Raw genomic sequence first — 18,628 nt, 5'->3', positions numbered from 1 at the left:
CACCTGGGGGGCCAAGTTGCTGTTTCAGTGGTTTATAAACTTTTTAATTGGCTGGTTGATGGTCAAATAGTGTTATATGAAACAAAACATTTGAAAATAAAGAAAATACATGATGTCAATTGTAATGGATGCATGGTTTAAAAGGGTTTTAAAAAATAGCCGGTTATGTTTTTTTTTTTTTTTTTTTTTGCTGGTGTACCACCATGTAGACCAACTTGATAATCAAAGTGCAGTTTAGACAATCTGAAACCACGTTAAATCAGCAAAAACTGGTCTTAAGGTGGATTTTTTTCAGTTGGGATAACCTGAACGAATAAACAAATAATATTTCAAATAATTAAAAATAAATAATAAAAAACAAATGTAAAAATAACAGATATATGTACTAGTAATTAATTTTTGGTGTTAGTGGGTTGTATAAAATCAGAATAGTTACTCCTCTATCTCCGCGATCTAATACAGAGAGAACTTTGCTCCCACTGCGCCCTAGCTCCCTAGATAGTGAACATCACCTACAGCCTCATCACCTACAATTTCATCACCTACAGCCTCATCACCTACAGCCTCATCACCTACAATTTCATCACCTATAGCCTCATAACCTACAATTTCATCACCTACAGCCTCATCACCTACAATTTCATCACCTACAGCCTCATCACCTACAGCCTCACCACCTACAATTTCATCACCTACAGCCTCATCACCTACAATTTCATCACCTATAGCCTCATCACCTACAATTTCATCACCTATAGCCTCATCACCTTCAATTTCATCACCTACAGCCTCATCACCTACAATTTCATCACCTATAGCCTCATCACCTTCAATTTCATCACCTACAGCCTCATCACCTACAATTTCATCACCTACAATTTCATCACCTATAGCCTCATCACCTACAATTTCATCACCTATAGCCTCATCACCTTCAATTTCATCACCTACAGCCTCATCACCTACAATTTCATCACCTACAATTTCATCACCTATAGCCTCATCACCTACAATTTCATCACCTATAGCCTCATCACCTACAATTTCATCACCTATAGCCTCATCACCTACAATTTCATCACCTATAGCCTCATCACCTACAGCCTCATCACCTACAATTTCATCACCTACAGCCTCGTCACCTTCAATTTCATCACCTACAGCCTCATCACCTACAATTTCATCACCTACAGCCTCATCACCTACAATTTCATCACCTATAGCCTCATCACCTACAATTTCATCACCTACAGCCTCGTCACCTTCAATTTCATCACCTACAGCCTCATCACCTACAATTTCATCACCTACAGCCTCATAACCTTCAATTTCATCACCTACAGCCTCATCACCTACAATTTCATCACCTACAATTTCATCACCTATAGCCTCATCACCTACAATTTCATCACCTACAGCCTCATCACCTACAATTTCATCACCTACAGCCTCATCACCTTCAATTTCATCACCTACAGCCTCATCACCTACAATTTCATCACCTACAATTTCATCACCTATAGCCTCATCACCTACAATTTCATCACCTATAGCCTCATCACCTTCAATTTCATCACCTACAGCCTCATCACCTTCAATTTCATCACCTACAGCCTCATCACCTACAATTTCATCACCTACAATTTCATCACCTATAGCCTCATCACCTACAATTTCATCACCTATAGCCTCATCACCTTCAATTTCATCACCTACAGCCTCATCACCTACAATTTCATCACCTACAGCCTCATCACCTACAATTTCATCACCTATAGCCTCATCACCTACAATTTCATCACCTATAGCCTCATCACCTACAGCCTCATCACCTACAATTTCATCACCTACAGCCTCGTCACCTTCAATTTCATCACCTACAGCCTCATCACCTACAATTTCATCACCTATAGCCTCATAACCTACAATTTCATCACCTACAGCCTCATCACCTACAATTTCATCACCTACAGCCTCATCACCTACAATTTCATCACCTATAGCCTCATAAACTACAATTTCATCACCTACAGCCTCATCACCTACAATTTCATCACCTACAGCCTCATCACCTACAATTTCATCACCTACAGCCTCATCACCTACAATTTCATCACCTACAGCCTCATCACCTACAATTTCATCACCTATAGCCTCATCACCTACAATTTCATCACCTATAGCCTCATCACCTACAGCCTCATCACCTACAATTTCATCACCTACAGCCTCATCACCTACAATTTCATCACCTACAGCCTCATCACCAACAGTTTAATCACCTACAATTTCATTACCTACAGCCTCATCACCAACAGCCTCATCACCTACAGCCTCATCACCTTCAGCCTCATCACCTACAATTTCATCACCTACAGCCTCATCACCTAATGTTAATATTTTCTCTCAGATAAAGTGGGACCCATATTGACTTTATTCATCACAGTGATGATCACAGTAACAATCACAGGAAATATTACCATAACTATCATAGAGATAATCACAATTAATCAGCAACGACCAAAGTAATGATCACAGTAACAGTCACAATAACAGTAGTAACCACACATATGGTGACAGTAATGATCAATGTAAATATCACCATAATAACTGTAATGATTGCAATAGCGATCACATGCTCTTATCCCAGACCTATGGTCCCTATCTGTGTCGAATATGATCTAAACTAAAATAAAATAAAATAAATAAATAAAATAAAATAAAAAAATAATAGAAATAAATTAAGCATACATAAATATTAAACAAAAAATAAATACATAAATAAACACGTAAGTAAGTAAAAAAGAAAAATAAATTAACAGATGAATAAAGTATTTGAGTAAGTAAAAATAAATGAATGAATAAATAAATAAAATATAAATAAATGAATAAATAAATAAATAAAATGTAAATTCTGAGCGGAGCCGGTTCGGCGTGTTCCCCCCGAGTTCCCGCAGGCTACCCCGCAACAGCCAATCACAGCGCAGAAAGCTTGACACCCAGCGCCATTAGCCAATCCCAGCGCTGGTGGGCGGGGCCTGCGCGGGGCAGTGGGCGGAACTCTGGGCGTGTAAAGATGCTGGCCATCTGCAGCTAAAGCAGCTAGCACCAAAACATGCGGATTAAACCCGAATTATACAGGAACCGGTTCTGATTCGGAGCGGAGAGCGGGTCCGGGATCATGGCGGGGATCATTAAGAAGCAGATCCTGAAGCATTTATCCAGGTATGAACCGGAACCGCGGCGGAGTGATCCGGTTTACCCGAACCGGAGCGGCTATAGAGCTAAAGCTGCAGACCCAGTACAGACCCCCAGTACTGATCCGGTACTGACCCGGTACCGCTCAGCACAGTAACCCGGGCTCTGACTGGGATAAAGGGGATTTACTGGGTCCTTAAATACTGAAATATTCGCTTTATTTAATTATTACTGTATTTAATACAGAACTGGAGGCTGGTCTAGTTTCTGTGAGATTAAATTAGCCAGAGAGCTAACCCACCTAACCTAACCCAGCTAATTAATGTAATGACTTTTAATCTGAAAAACAGCGTCAGTGTTCACCTATAACAGCAGTGACAGAACTCACAATACTCAATTACAACAGAACTGACAGATCCACAGAGCTCACAGTACCAACAGAACTAACAGAATTATATTATAGTATATATTATAGTATAAACATAACTGACAGTACAGGCATAACTGTCAAAACACGATTCCAGCACAACTGACAGAAATCACAGTACAGAAAGAGCTGACAGAATTAAATTCCAGCAGAACTGACAACTCACAGTACAGACCAAACTAACAAAACTCACAGAACTCGCAGTACAGACAGAACTGAATTCCGACAGAACTGACAAAACCACTCACAAACTAATTGTCAGAACCAATAGAATTTGCAGTATAGACAGATTAACCCAGCTTTTGAACAACATAGTGTAGCTAAAGCTCGCAGTCGCATTGTTGTCATGCTGGTGATGCTGCTCAGTCAGTGTGGTCTACATTGGTCATTCTGGAGGTCTGCATTGGTCATTCTGAAGGTCTACATTGGTCATTCTGGAGGTCTACATTGGTCATTCTGAAGGTCTACATTGGTCATTCTGGAGGTCTACATTGGTCATTCTGTTGGTTTTGCTTGGTCAGGCCAGTGGTCTACACTAGTCATGCTGGAGGTTTTGCTTGGTCATGCTGGAGGTCTACATTGGTCATTCTGGTGGTCTACATTGGTCATTCTGGAGGTCTACATTGGTCATTCTGGAGGTCTACATTGGTCATTCTGTTGGTTTTGCTTGGTCAGGCCAGTGGTCTACACTAGTCATGCTGGAGGTTTTGCTTGGTCATGCTGGAGGTCTACATTGGTCATTCTGGTGGTCTACATTGGTCATTCTGGAGGTCTACATTGGTCATTCTGGAGGTCTACATTGGTCATTCTGTTGGTTTTGCTTGGTCAGGCCAGTGGTCTACACTAGTCATGCTGGAGGTTTTGCTTGGTCATGCTGGAGGTCTACATTGGTCATTCTGGTGGTCTACATTGGTCATTCTGGAGGTCTACATTGGTCATTCTGGAGGTCTACATTGGTCATTCTGGTGGACTATATTGGTCATGCTGTTGGTCTACATATTACATGCTTTTCATGCTGGTGGTCAACATTTATAATTTTTATAAATAGAGTTGTTCCTGCGTAGCTCTTTACTGTCTACAGTTTATATTTTGTTTTTCACTGTAAGCTAAAGGAAAGGCTGTTTTCTGCACGCTAAGCCGAGGTGACCAAAGTGCAGTGCAGCGTTTGGGCCTAAAGCCAGAATAACATCCCAGCATATAAACTCTGTAGAGACTGTAGAGAATAGTGTGTTTTATTACAATACATTATATTTTATTACATCACAATTTTTTGAAGGAAAAAGTATTTTAAGATTTTTTTTTTTGGTTTTGAATGTGGGCATTTAGTTTTTTCATACATTGTTTAATATTTTTCTATTGTTTAATCAGTTACTGTGATCACTTTATTAGTAAATAGATGAGTCTGGTGCTTGTTTCTTGTTCTCTGGACAGTTTATTTCTTTGTTTTTGTTATTTTTCTTTAGGCAAGACCTGGTGTTGATTTCCAGGTACATCCATCCTTGTTTTCAGGGGTGGACCATCTTCGACTTCTGTGGATTGTTCTTTCTTGTTCTTTGAGAGTGAGCTATCTTCATTAATCAGAAACAATTCCTCTTCATTCATCTGAAATTATCTGTCCTCGGAAACATATCTGTTTTTAGGGAGCGGACTGTCCTCGTTCTTTGTAGGTGCTTAATTTTTCTTGTTTAGGGACCCGTCCTTGTTCTACAGATATGGTCCGTCCCCGTTCCTTAGGTACAGTCCATCTTCCTTCTCCATTCTCTGGGAGTGGTACATACTCGTTATTAGTGTTCAGGGACATCCACCCATGTTCTTCATTAGAGATAGTCAGTCTTCGTTCATTAGTGTAATCTACGTTCTTTTGTAGAGTCTTTGTTCTTTTGTAGAATCTTTGTTTTTTTGTAGAATCTTTGTTTTTTTGTAGAATCTTTGTTCTTTTGTAGAATCTTTGTTTTTTTGTAGAATCTTTGTTCTTTTGTAGAATCTTTGTTCTATTGTAGAATCTTTGTTCTTTTGTAGTACGGCCCCTTCTTGTTTTTAAGTCTTGGTTCTTTTGTGGAGTCTTGGTTCTTTTGTGGAGTCTTGGTTATTTTGTGGAGTCTTTGTTCTTTTTTGGAGTCTTTGTTCTTTTTTGGAGTCTTGGTTCTTTTGTGGAGTCTTGGTTCTTTTGTGGAGTCTTGGTTCTTTTGTGGAGTCTTGGTTCTTTTGTGGAGTCTTGGTTCTTTTGTGGAGTCTTGGTTCTTTTGTGGAGTCTTGGTTCTTTTGTGGAGTCTTGGTTCTTTTGTGGAGTCTTTGTTCTTTTGTGGAGTCTTCGTTTATTGTGAGGTATTAGTTCGTTTGATTCCTTCCACCTGTAAAGTTTCCTGTTTTACCTCTATCTGAAAGGGGTTATTAGTGTGGATGGAGCTGAATCAGGTGTGTTTAGAGCAGGAACACACCTGTGCAGGTGAGCCACTGGAATACAGCTGTAAATAACTGAAATACCTGAAGCAGGATTTCTCAGATAGTTGGATAAGCTCTGTGTGTCTCCTCCAGGTGGACAGGTTTTGTAATGGAACGTTAATATTTTAATTCCGTTTGATTGCGTTGGGTCTGGAACAGTGTTCCAGTTGGACGCAGTGTGTGTCCTGTAGCTGTTATTTTCCCTCACACTCGGTGTGTTGCCTCAGGCTGAGCAGGCGGCGGTGGGTGTGAAGCACATGTTGGGTGCTGTGGGTGTTAATCACGGCTCTTTTACTGCCAAAGATTCACTCAGCACTGAATCAACACTGATACTATATACATACTGATTCAGGATCAGTACGGACTTCACACAGACTCATTCTGTATCGGCACTGACTCTACACTTACTGATCTGGAATCAGTTACACAGTAATTTAGAGACAACACAGACTCAGCACACTGATTCAGAGTCAACAAAAACAATGTGATTCAGTGTTTCGTTGATTCGGAATTAACACAGACTGCACACACTGCCTCTGAGTAAACATAGACTTTGCAAAGTGATGCAGAATCAATGTTAACTCTGTACACTGATTCAAAATCAATGCAAATGTTGTATATACAATGATTCAGAATAAACACTTACTTTGTACACTGATTCAGAATCTATACTGACTCTGTACAGTGATTCAAAATCAATGCAGATGTCATATATTAACTGATTCAGAATCAACTGACTGTACAAAGATTTTTAATCTGGGCAAACTATACACACTGATTCGAAATCATCCAGACTCTACACACACACACACAGATACACACTGGTACTGCTCTCGTGATGTCCAGAGGCTAAGATTGTACCTCGTTGTTATTCCAGTAGACTACTTTATTATTCCAGTTCTCCTACAGGGTTTCTCTGTTCCTGTTTTATTTCAACAAGCTGGAATTATGATATTTTAAAAATGTATGTGCATGCTCTTTCACGACTTTATCTATACATAGTGATGAAATAACAGACCAAGAATTAGTAGTTGTAACGTAGTGAATCCTTACATTTCTAAAAACTGTTCTGTATCTGAAACGAGTCTCTAGTTTAGATCCTGTTGGTTCCTCTGTCCTGGATATAAGATAAGATTGAGACTGTTGAGTTTGGAGGTTCTACAGGTTCTGTATGGATCCTGCAGCACATTTACCCACAGATGTTGCTACAGCTGGGCCTGTAGATCCTGTAGCTCTACACTCGTAGGTTGAAGCTGAAGCTGAGTCCCAGCTGCTCCATAAATGCTGGATTGGTGATAAATCTGGAGAGCGGGCAGGACAAGGAAGTGCTGCAATCACTGTGTGTGGGTGAACATTATCCTGCTGCTATCAGTTTCTAGTGCTGCCATGAGAGGCAGCAATACATGGATCTGCAGGATGTTCTGCACAGATCACTGAGATCACTGTTAGTAATGTTCCTCCTATCACTACTAGGAGTGACCGACTCTCACTGTATGACATGATGCTCCTCAGATCATCAATCACACCTGCAGTTTACAGTGTGAACTCTTCAGTCCAGGTCAAAGACAGGATTGAAGAGCTTACCATGACGTCCAAACAGAACCTGGATTCGTTGCTGAGGAAGTTATGACTTCAGTCTGTTCAGTCTGCTAATGAACACAGTGGTGGCTGGCTGACTGTCTAATAGTCTATTTCTAATGATCTCTCACCAGGAGGTACACTACCCAAAAGTAGCATTTTCAATTTGTCTATGAAGAGTATGTCATTGTACAATAATGGAATTAAGTGTGTAATTATAGTTAAATATTAGAGGTGTGCCAAAAAATCGATTCACATAAGAATCTTGATTCTCATTTACTACGATTCAGAATCGATTTAAAATGTCCCAAAATCGATTCTGAGGGGCGGGTTTTAGACTGATTTTGGGCTGGGTATTTTTGTTGGACCTGGCAACCCTGGGGATAGGGCTTGTCCCTTCAAACGGAGATCTTCCAGACACACACAGAGCGTAGGTGTTTGAGAATCACCGGTAAGATGGCAGAACAAGCACTATATTACCTTAGATTAACGTGTAGTTTCAATGTTTTATGGCAGAATGCTTCATAACAAGCATAAAAAAGATCGCTAGTAGTTAGTTTCAGTAACTGTTAGCTAGCTAACTAGCTAACTTTCCAGTTCCACCTTAAATAACGCTACAGGTGGCAGCGGGCTGCAGCATTTAAGGCGGAACGGAAAAATAACAATAAGCTAATCAGAGCTAATTTCAGCTCCTCATCACAGAGGAATTAAGGAATGGACAATATGAATTAATTTCTCCACCTCCTGCCCCCTTTCTGAAGAAATACAACGACCTTAAAGTTAACTAGTTAATCAGCAGCTGCTCCTGAACTTTAGCGCTTCACTGCTATCATCACATCAGCCCAGCAGCGTCACCTACACACCACCGCTAGTAGCCTGGTAATAAAGCAGTGTTATTTATTATTTATTTATTGTTCATTAACGTCATTGTGATATCCCAGTGATTTCTCTGTCACTGAGGACCCACATTCCTGCACATTTTATTGTTTTTGTAACACATTACTTGCTCCAGGACCAGTGTATATTATGGAGGGTTTTTTTTCAATAAGATTCATAAGCCAGAAGCAGAAATTTTTATCATTCAAATCGTTTTGAATCAAAAATCGATTTTGAATCGAATCGTGGCCCCCAAAATCGGAATCGAATCGAATCGTGAGATAGTAAACGATTCCCACCCCTATTAAATATAATCAGGTTATATAAACTAGATGTAGAAGAATACGAGTCAAGTCGGGTGGGGCCCGGTTGGGTCAGGGTTGGGGTATGTAGAGCAGAAGGCAGTGGGACAGGAGTGAGAAGTTGACGGCTGTGTCCTGCATTACTCATTCTCCTGCTGTTCTCATATTACCCAACAGCCCTCTGATCCTACAGCATAAGACTGCAGCACTTCATCACAACAACAGCAGCAGAGCCAGCCCAGAGATCAGGGTGTGGGTACTGTCTTATTAATATTAATAAAAATAATAATAATCCAAAAACAAAAAAAATCCAGAATTATTCCCACTACCAGGCAGGTGGATGACAGTCGATAGGGTGTTCCAGGAGGTTTCTGTGGTGGTGTTAGGTTGTTGCAATGCTACGTGCTAAGTGGTACACCCTGTATAAGGTGTGTGGTGATGCTCATCGCTATCTTACATCCCACAAACAGACCATTTTCACTCCATACTCCTGTCTGGTTTAAACAGCAGCAGATCTTCTGAATATATCTACACTGATGGGCGTGGTGTTCTGGAAATGAGGTGTGTTCAGGTACATTTCTGGAGTTTTATCTTGTTTATCTTGGTAACAGAAAACACAGGAGCTCCACTGACTGAATACAACCTAGACAGACTCTTAAAAGGAATGATGTGCAAGTGACTCTGATTGGTTTATTTCTTGTTTCGCCCAAAATTAACCACACCCATGATTAATTAAGAGAATTAGTCCATGCCTATTGCGCTTAGTTTTGAGCCGCACAAGGTGTACTTTTCCGGTTGTTACGATAGCAAAGACACACTGACACGCCCTAAATCAAGATTCCTGGTGGTCAGTTAACGGCTAGTCTATAGATCACTTAAATTGGGGTCAAACTTTTGCTAGCCTATCAACACTTTCTATGGTAAGGATGTTTGATTTCTGCTGAAATCTAGTAAAATAAAAACCTGTATTGATGATTATGATTATTATTATTATTATTGCTACTGTTACTATAGTTGTGGATAAAGCAGAGTGTTGCTCTGTATGTATGTATTCAGTCACACCCAGTAACACACTGCAATATTGTGTCTGGTCATTGTTATAGTGTGTGTGTGTGTGTGTGTGTGTATTAAGGGAGTTTCCTCCGGAGAGAGCTGTGGAGTGTACTGAAGTGGAAATGGAGCCTGAGGTGTTTTCAGAACAGTCTGGCTAATATCTACCAGTACCAGAACATCAGGGTTAAAAATCTTATTTTATTCTGTCACCATCACCTATGTGGACGGAGTCTCCCTATACTCAGCACTGATTGGTTTTAGAATGTTGACAGTTTAACATGGCCCAGAACAAAGAACCAAAAAATTTGGTCGGATCAGCTGATCCTTGGTACGGTTTGAAATGATATCATGGTGGGTTTATGTTGTAATGCTGGGTGGTTGCTGTGGTGTTGAAAAGTTGTTAAAGTGTTGTGATCGGTGGTTGCTGAAGTTGCTAGATGATTGCTGTTGTGTTGCAAGGGAATTAGAAGGTGGTTGATGTGATGTTGCAAGGTGGTTGTAATGGTACCATGTTTGGTTGCTGTGGTATTTGTGTGGTGTTGCAAAGTATTTAAAATGGAATCACAGGTGGTTGATGTGATGTTGCAGTGTGAAACTGAAGCTAAACGCTAAACAGGAGTTGGTTCTGAATAAGAGAGTGGTTCTGATGACCGTAGTGGTGTTGGCTATCACAGACTCCATCACTCACTGCAACAGATACAACAGCCTCTGTAACCGACTACAGGAAGTGAAACTGAGCCTGTAATTGGTTAAAGAATCAAATCCACAAGTGTGTGATGATGTGTGTAAACACCTGTTCAAGTTTCAGTATGTACTGATCACTCCACCAGTCAAAAAGATCCACACTAAAACCAAACAAACAGCCTGTTTGGCTAACTGGCTAAATTAGCTCCTCAGCTAAGTGCTGTTCAGTAAATGTGTATTAATAGGTTCTTCTTCCCTGTGTTCCTCTGTCCCTGTGTTCCTCTGGGCAGGTTTACGAAGAACCTCTCTCCTGATAAGATTAACCTGAGCACGCTGAAGGGGGAGGGTCAGCTCTCCAACCTGGAACTGGATGAGGAGGTGCTTCAGAACATGCTGGACCTGCCCACCTGGCTGGCCGTCACCCGAGTCTACTGCAACAAGGCGGCTATCAGAGTGAGTCTGAACTGTCAGGACTATGTCAGGCTATGTAGCTCTATCTGGTTGGGATTAGTTTCTCAAGGGGGCGTCTGTGTAAAATATTTCACTCTTCTACTCTTTAGTGATAAAACTCCTGCATCCAGACTGCAATTGTAAAAACAGGAGGATCAGTGAGTTTTTAGGCTTTCAGTAGCTCAGTAGTTCAGTAGCTCCTCCGTTTCAACTCCCTGTTGTGTTTTTAACGTGGATCTCCGTGGAAACCGTGCAGCCCCCAAAGTGTACAGTAATTACGGTGCGTGGCAGAGGACAAATATCTATTTTATTAAATGCGAGGAGACGAAACTCAGAGATGTGCGTCCGGACAGGACTAAAATTACCGGAGGAGCACGGAGTTCAGAGAAAAACAGTAGATAATTCAAAAATCGTTCTGGGCTGGAATAAAATCACAGAGGATAAAAACCACCATAAAAGAAAAAATTACCCAGAACCCCCTGAAAAACTAATCCTGTCTGGATAGGGCTTAAGGTGCACCAGATTATAAGATGCATGGTTGTAATGTGGTGGTGGGGTATCTAAGTTAATTAGCTAAGCTAAGCTAAGTAAACAAAACTGTAACTTAAAAATATATATTTTTAAGTGAAATTAGCGCTGGGTGTTAATCTACACAGGTTTCTCTCCTGAAAACACCTGAAAAAAATTCCAGATTTCGCATTAGCATTAGAGGATAAACACTAGTGCTAAACGGGGTTAGTGCTAGTAAATGCTGCCCAAAAAGCGCTACTCTGAGGAACCCTGAGTGTTTCTGTAAGCCAGGGTGATATTAGCTAGCGGTTCGTCTCACGTAGCTTAGTTTAAAATGGCAAACATTCAGGCTGCTGTCCAAAATACTCACCTCTGATTGTTGAAAGAGCTAGTGCTTAGCACAGTTAGCTGCTAATGCTAATACTGCTCCAGCCTCGGTGCTGGAGAACTAAACTGAAACTCCTGTATAACTCTGTACTTCAGTGGAGTGCCTTTACTGATTCTTAATACCTGACTGATAGAATTCATACAGATTATAAGGGGCACTGCCAATTTTTGGTAAAAATAAAAATATTTTAAGTGCGTTTTATAGTGCGAAAAATACAGTAGTCTGATGTTACTAAAGCATGAGGCAAAACTGGGTCACCGTCACAGTTTACAGCATCCTACATTAAAATATCGTTTACAGTAAATAATGACAGAGTGCCAACACCATTGGCAGACGGAAGCACAGTGTAGGACTACATGAATGCAGGTCATTAGGACAAATGCCCTGAACACCACGTCAAGGTCGCCAAAGACACTCCTGCACTTTTCCTATACCCCTACCGCACAATCTACAGGAACTGTGTATTAGAGAATATTGGAGTCATTAAGGGATGGATTATCACAGGAGGAACATTAGGAACCTCTACAACTCTCTACATGCTGAGACGTCTGCAGCATTACACACTACTACTGTATATGTAGATCAATTAATATTACCCTAAATATCAGCCAAATTTCTTATTTTAAAACTTTCTTCTTCCTCGTGAATAGAATTACAATACCACACTTCCTCCTGAGTGCAGATGTTTTTGTGATAAGTGTATTAAGCTTTTAAAAGTGATTCATATCTAATCTCTTCTTCTTTCTCTTTCTGCAGATCCAGTGGACGAAGCTGAAGACGAGCCCCATTTGTTTGGTGGGAATCCCCCCTTTTTATCCCCTTCGTATCACTTCACTGATCATCTGTCTGTTTTTATACGACCCTGATCACTTTCACTTCTCTATGATACTTGGTCTGTTACCACTGATTTAAATAGGCCTATCACAGAGCTGCACAATATGGTCAAAATTTACGATACTATAGCAATATGTTATGTTTACACACATTTAAAATAAAAAGATGTTTATTTTATTTTTCTTACTTCTAATGAAAGACAATTTGTATTTTAAAGAGCTCAGTCGCACTGTTATAAAATTAAGCTGCGATATTAAAATATTTAAAAAGGTCATAAATTATAAATTGACAATAAAAGTGATTGTCGCAAAATCTTTAGCTTGAATAGGTGGGGCTTGACTACTGTTGGCAGAAGGTATTTTAGAGGTTTTTAATTTGTCTCTAATAGTCTCTTTCTCTCTTTTTTTCTCTCTCTCTCTGTAGTTTCTGGACAAGGTGGAGGTCGAGATGCGGACATGTGAGGAGCCCCGCCCCCCAAATGGCCCCTCCCCTATCGCCATCACTCCAGGTCAAAGGTCAGAGAGCGCTCTGTTTTTGTGGGTATTGATTAGTCAGAGCTGATTAATGCAGCGATCAATCAGAGAGAGTACAGTAGGTCATGCTGTTGCTCCATCAGCAGCCAGAGTCTGAGAGAGAGAGAGTACAGTAAGTCATTCTGCTTCTCCATCAGTAGCCGGAGTCTGAGAGAGAGAGAGAGAGAGAGAGTACAGTAGGTCATGCTGCTGCTTCTCCATCAGCAGCCGGAGTCTGAGAGAGAGAGAGAGTACAGTAGGTTGTGCTGTTTCTCCATCAGCAGCCGGAGTCTGAGAGAGAGAGAGAGAGTACAGTAGATCATACTGCTGCTTCTCCATCAGCAGCCGGAGTCTGAGAGAGAGAGTATGGAGTATTGTTAGTAATAGGACCTGTAATTGTGTTTGTCTACAGTGAGTACGGCTTTGCGGAGAAGGTGGTGGAGGGCATGTCCGTCATTATCAACTCCATCACTATTAAAGTTCAGGCCCGGGCATTCCACGCCTCCTTCGAGCTCTGGCAGCTTCAGGGATACAGCCTCAACCCCAAGTGGCAGAAAACCGACCTCCGATACACTCGCATCACACACCCCAAACGAGGAGAGGTACACACCCAATACACACTGTAAACCATCATTTTACTCTCCGTAATTAATGACTTAGTGTAAACTATTCATTTCTCTGATATTTGTTTTTAGGTTTTGACCTTTAAGGAGATAAACTGGCAGAGTCTTCGTATTGAAGTGGATGCAATAGAGAGCGACGATCAGGACCTGGGCAGCACACCGTTACGCCTCATCACCAACCAGGGGCGCATCCGCATCGCCCTCAAACGCAGGGTATGTCTCAATCCATTCCTGCTTTACACTCAGAATAAGTCCCAAACTTCTTCTGCTTTACCCGTAGGATAAGTCCCAAACTACTCCCGCTTCACACTCAGGATAAGTCCCAAATTACTCCCACTTCTCACCCTTAGGATGAGTCCCAAACTACTTCCGCTTCACCCTTAGGATGAGTCCCAAACTACTCCCGCTTCACCCTTAGGATGAGTCCCAAACTACTCCCGCTTCACACTCAGGATGAGTCCCAAACTACTCCCGCTTCACACTCAGGATGAGTCCCAAACTACTCGCATTTACCCTTAGATAAAACCCAAACTACTCCCGCTTTACACTCAAGATAAGACCCAAACTACTTCAGCTCCACACTCAGGATACGTCCCAAACTACTCCTCCTTCACACTCAGAATATGTCCCAAACCTTTACCATATTTAGGATAATTCCCAAACTACTTCCCGCTTCACAATCAGGATAAGTACCAATTTTCTCCTGCTTCACCCTTAGGATAAGTCTAAAACCAATTTTACTTTACATCTAGGTTACATGCCAACTTACTCCCGATTCACACTTAGGGTAAGTCCCAAACTACTCCTGCTTCACACTCAGGATACGTACCAAACTACTCCTGCTTTATCCCCAGAAAAAGTCCCTAACAACTCCTGCTTCACACTCAGGTTAAGTCCCAAACTACTTCAGCTTCAAACTCAGGATAAATCCCAAACCAATTTACTTTACACCCAGGTTACATGACAAACTACTACCGATTTACACTCAGGATAAGTCCCAAACTACTCCAGCTTCCCTTTGAGTAAATCGCAAATCTACTCCCGCTTCACACTCAGGATAAGTCCTAAGACTGTACCTGTTCTTCTGCTCTGCAGGTTAAGGACTGTAATGTTCTCGCCTCAAAGCTGCTCTTCATCCTGGACGACCTGCTGTGGGTTTTGACCGACTCTCAGCTGAAAGCCGTGATCCATTATGCTAAATCCCTGAGCGAAGCCATGGAGAAATCTGCCCAGCAGGGGAAAAGCATGGCAGCCGAATCACTACAGGTACTCCTTCATCACTGCTTCAGTCTCAGGATACATCCTAATCCACTTCATTCTACTTTCTACCTTCAGCACAGTGTGTGGTATCACTCCACCACAGACCTGTATTGTAGAGGTTGTGGAACTACTTTCTCCTCAGCGCAGGATGTAGTATTTCTTCACCACAGAGCTCAATGTTACATGAACTACTTTCTCCTAAGCACAGTGTTATTACTCTACCAGAGAGCTGAATGCCGCATGAACTGGAACTACTTTTACCGTAGCACAGTGTGTGGTATTACTTAACCGCAGAGCTGAATGTTGCATGAACCAGAACTACTTTCTCCTCAGCACTGTGCCAAATATCACTCCGCCTACTGTTCTCCAGTCTGGAAGTGGACCAACACTACAAAGTGTGACGATATGAGGACGATAAAGTAGTTCCAGTTCTAGAAGTAATTTGATGTTTTACTGAATCAAATAAATTATGATTTTTGGGGGCGTGGTTATGCATCTAGCGTCTTTCATTGTAAAATACAGAAACACCATTAGAAAGGGTCTCAACTTTTATGGATGTGACCTTTCTGTCTTTTTCTCAACTGTGTTTCAGACTGCTCCACCCTCACCTGGGCCAAACCCATTGTGGGCGGAGCATCCTCCAGCACCTGTGGGCACGCCCAGCACACTAGCGCAGTATTTTGACCTTCATGATGTGAAGGAGTCGTCTTATCACACCTTTATCTCTCGCCTGGACCTGCACATCTGCAACGACAGCTCATCGGCAGAAACCGGTTAGAATCGCACACCTGTCCTGATTACCTGTCCTTTAACCTTTAACCTTTACATCTGCTGAATCTGATTGGTGCTCTGATGTGATCTTTGTCGTGTCCTGTAGATGAACCCCCGGTTCCCGGCTCTCAGGGAGCGATGCAGCTAACCTTCCGAAAACTGGGCTGTGATTACTACCCTTTCCACCGGCCAGGTCAGTGTGTGATTAGTAACCCTTTTTTCAGGCCAGGTGAGTGTGTGATTAGTACCCCTTTTACAGGCCAGGTCAGTGTGTGATTAGTAACCCTTTTTTCAGGCCAGTGAGTGTATGATTAGTACCCCTTTACAGGCCAGGTGAGTGTGTGATTAGTACTTCTTTTACAGGCCAGGTGAGTGTGTGATTAGTACACCTTTTACAGGCTAGGCGAGTGTGTGATTAGTACCCCTTTTACAGGCCAGGTGAGTGTGTAATTATTACCCTTTCCACCGGCCAGGTGAGTGTGTGATTAGTACCTCTTTTACAGGCCAGGTGAGTGTGTGATTAGTACCCCTTTACAGGCCAGGTGAGTGTGTGATTAGTACTTCTTTTACAGGCCAGGTGAGTGTGTAATTATTACCCTTTCCACCGGCCAGGTGAGTGTGTGATTAGTACCTCTTTACAGGCCAGGTGAGTGTGTGATTAGTACCTCTTTTACAGGCCAGGTGAGTGTGTGATCAGTACCCCTTTCATCAGTCTAACTTAGTCTGTGATCAGAATCCCTGCTCTTAGTCTGATGGGTGAGTGTGTGATAAGTACCCTTTTCACAAACCAGGTGTGTGATTAGTACCCTTTTACAGGCCAGGTGAGTGTGCAGTTAGTACCCCTTTCCTCATGTCAGGTGAGTGTCTGATTAGTGCCCCTTTCATCAGTCTGTAATCAGAATCCCTGTTCTGATGATGGTGGGTGAGTGTGTGATGTGGTCATTTCTAAAGAGAGTGTCTACTTTTCTTTTGAACAGACCAGTGATGTAACTGTTTGTCTTTGTATGTTGTGTGTGTGTGTTTGTGTATAATGTGTGTTTATGTATAATGTGTGTGTGTCTATTCTTCTTCTCTTGCCTGATAAAGCTCTGTGTTTACTGTGTGTGTAGTCCGGGGCTGTGGTTCTCAGGGTTATGTAATTGTCTCTCTGAAGACGGAGTGACCGCTGCTCTGCAGAAACACCACGGCCCTCGGGTTCAGATACATATAATTATTAATATTAATTAGAGGTGTGCCAAAAAATCGATTCACATAAGAATCTTGATTCTCATTTACTACGATTCAGAATCGATTTAAAATGTCCCAAAATCGATTCTGAGGGGCGGGTTTTAGACTGATTTTGGGCTGGGTATTTTTGTTGGACCTGGCAACCCTGGGGATAGCGCTTGTCCCTTTGGAGATCTTCCAGACACACACAGAGCGTAGGTGTTTGAGAATCACCGGTAAGATGGCAGAACAAGCACTATATTACCTTAGATTAACGTGTAGTTTCAATGTTTTATGGCAGAATGCTTCATAACAAGCATAAAAAAGATCGCTAGTAGTTAGTTTCAGTAACTGTTAGCTAGCTAACTAGCTAACTTTCCAGTTCCACCTTAAATAACGCTACAGGTGGCAGCGGGCTGCAGCATTTAAGGCGGAACGGAAAAATAACAATAAGCTAATCAGAGCTAATTTCAGCTCCTCATCACAGAGGAATTAAGGAATGGACAATATGAATTAATTTCTCCACCTCCTGCCCCCTTTCTGAAGAAATACAACGACCTTAAATTAACTAGTTAATCAGCAGCTGCTCCTGAACTTTAGCGCTCCACTGCTATCATCACATCAGCCCAGCAGCGTCACCTACACACCACCGCTAGTAGCCTGGTAATAAAGCAGTGTTATTTATTATTTATTTATTGTTCATTAACGTCATTGTGATATCCCAGTGATTCCTCTGTCACTGAGGACCCACATTCCTGCACATTTTATTGTTTTTGTAACACATTACTTGCTCCAGGACCAGTGTATATTATGGAGGGTTTTTTTTCAATACGATTCATAAGCCAGAAGCAGAAATATTTATAATTCAAATCGTTTTGAATCAAAAATCGATTTTGAATCGAATCGTGGCCCCCAAAATCGGAATCGAATCGAATCGTGAGATAGTAATCGATTCCCACCCCTAATATTAATGATGCAACAGTATCTGCATTTCTGGGCCAATAAGATAACAGATAAATAAAACATATTGTGACTAACTAAATAATGATATACCAATTTATTTACCGTTAATATCCTAGGCCTGTACAGCTCATATCTTTTAGCTGTTACAGACAATTTATGAAAAAAGTATACTAAATTTAATTTTAAGTGATGCTGAACACTTACCGTATTTTTGCTCTATAAGGCGAAGCGGATTGTAAAGCGAACTATGTGACACTAGTAAGGAACAGGGGTGTCCCTGGGGTTCCCTTCTAATTCACCAGAGGAGGTCTCACCGATGGGTAACTAAATTAAGTAAAGTAAAAGTAAGTAAACAAAACTGTAAAAACGAGTGCTGGATGTTAATCTACACAGATTTCTTTCCTGAAAACTGTTTATTGAGGTGAGCAAAGCACTTTTATTTATTTACAGTAAGCATTAGCATTAGTGGCTAATCGCGAGCGCTAGCCACGATTACCACTAGTAAATGCTGCCTGATGACGCTACACTGAGGAACCCTGAGCGTTCTGGTA

General features: G+C 41.5%; 1 protein-coding gene across 1 annotated transcript in view; it reads left to right on the top strand.

Annotated features, from left to right (window-relative positions):
* The first annotated feature begins 3,014 nt into the window (after positions 1-3,014).
* uhrf1bp1 (UHRF1 binding protein 1) overlaps positions 3,015-18,628 on the top strand; it is a 36,240-nt gene continuing 20,626 nt past the window's right edge. The window contains exons 1-9 of the mRNA XM_049486483.1: positions 3,015-3,225; positions 10,851-11,013; positions 12,665-12,703; positions 13,166-13,257; positions 13,667-13,856; positions 13,950-14,090; positions 14,973-15,143; positions 15,730-15,910; positions 16,015-16,101. Coding sequence (XP_049342440.1) covers positions 3,182-3,225; positions 10,851-11,013; positions 12,665-12,703; positions 13,166-13,257; positions 13,667-13,856; positions 13,950-14,090; positions 14,973-15,143; positions 15,730-15,910; positions 16,015-16,101 — 1,108 coding nt within the window. The 5' untranslated portion in view covers positions 3,015-3,181. The remainder of the gene's footprint in view (positions 3,226-10,850; positions 11,014-12,664; positions 12,704-13,165; positions 13,258-13,666; positions 13,857-13,949; positions 14,091-14,972; positions 15,144-15,729; positions 15,911-16,014; positions 16,102-18,628) is intronic.

Source organism: Astyanax mexicanus, chromosome 13, assembly GCF_023375975.1.
Source record: "Astyanax mexicanus isolate ESR-SI-001 chromosome 13, AstMex3_surface, whole genome shotgun sequence".
NCBI lineage: Eukaryota > Metazoa > Chordata > Actinopteri > Characiformes > Acestrorhamphidae > Astyanax > Astyanax mexicanus.
This window is presented reverse-complemented; position numbering and strand designations above follow the sequence as displayed.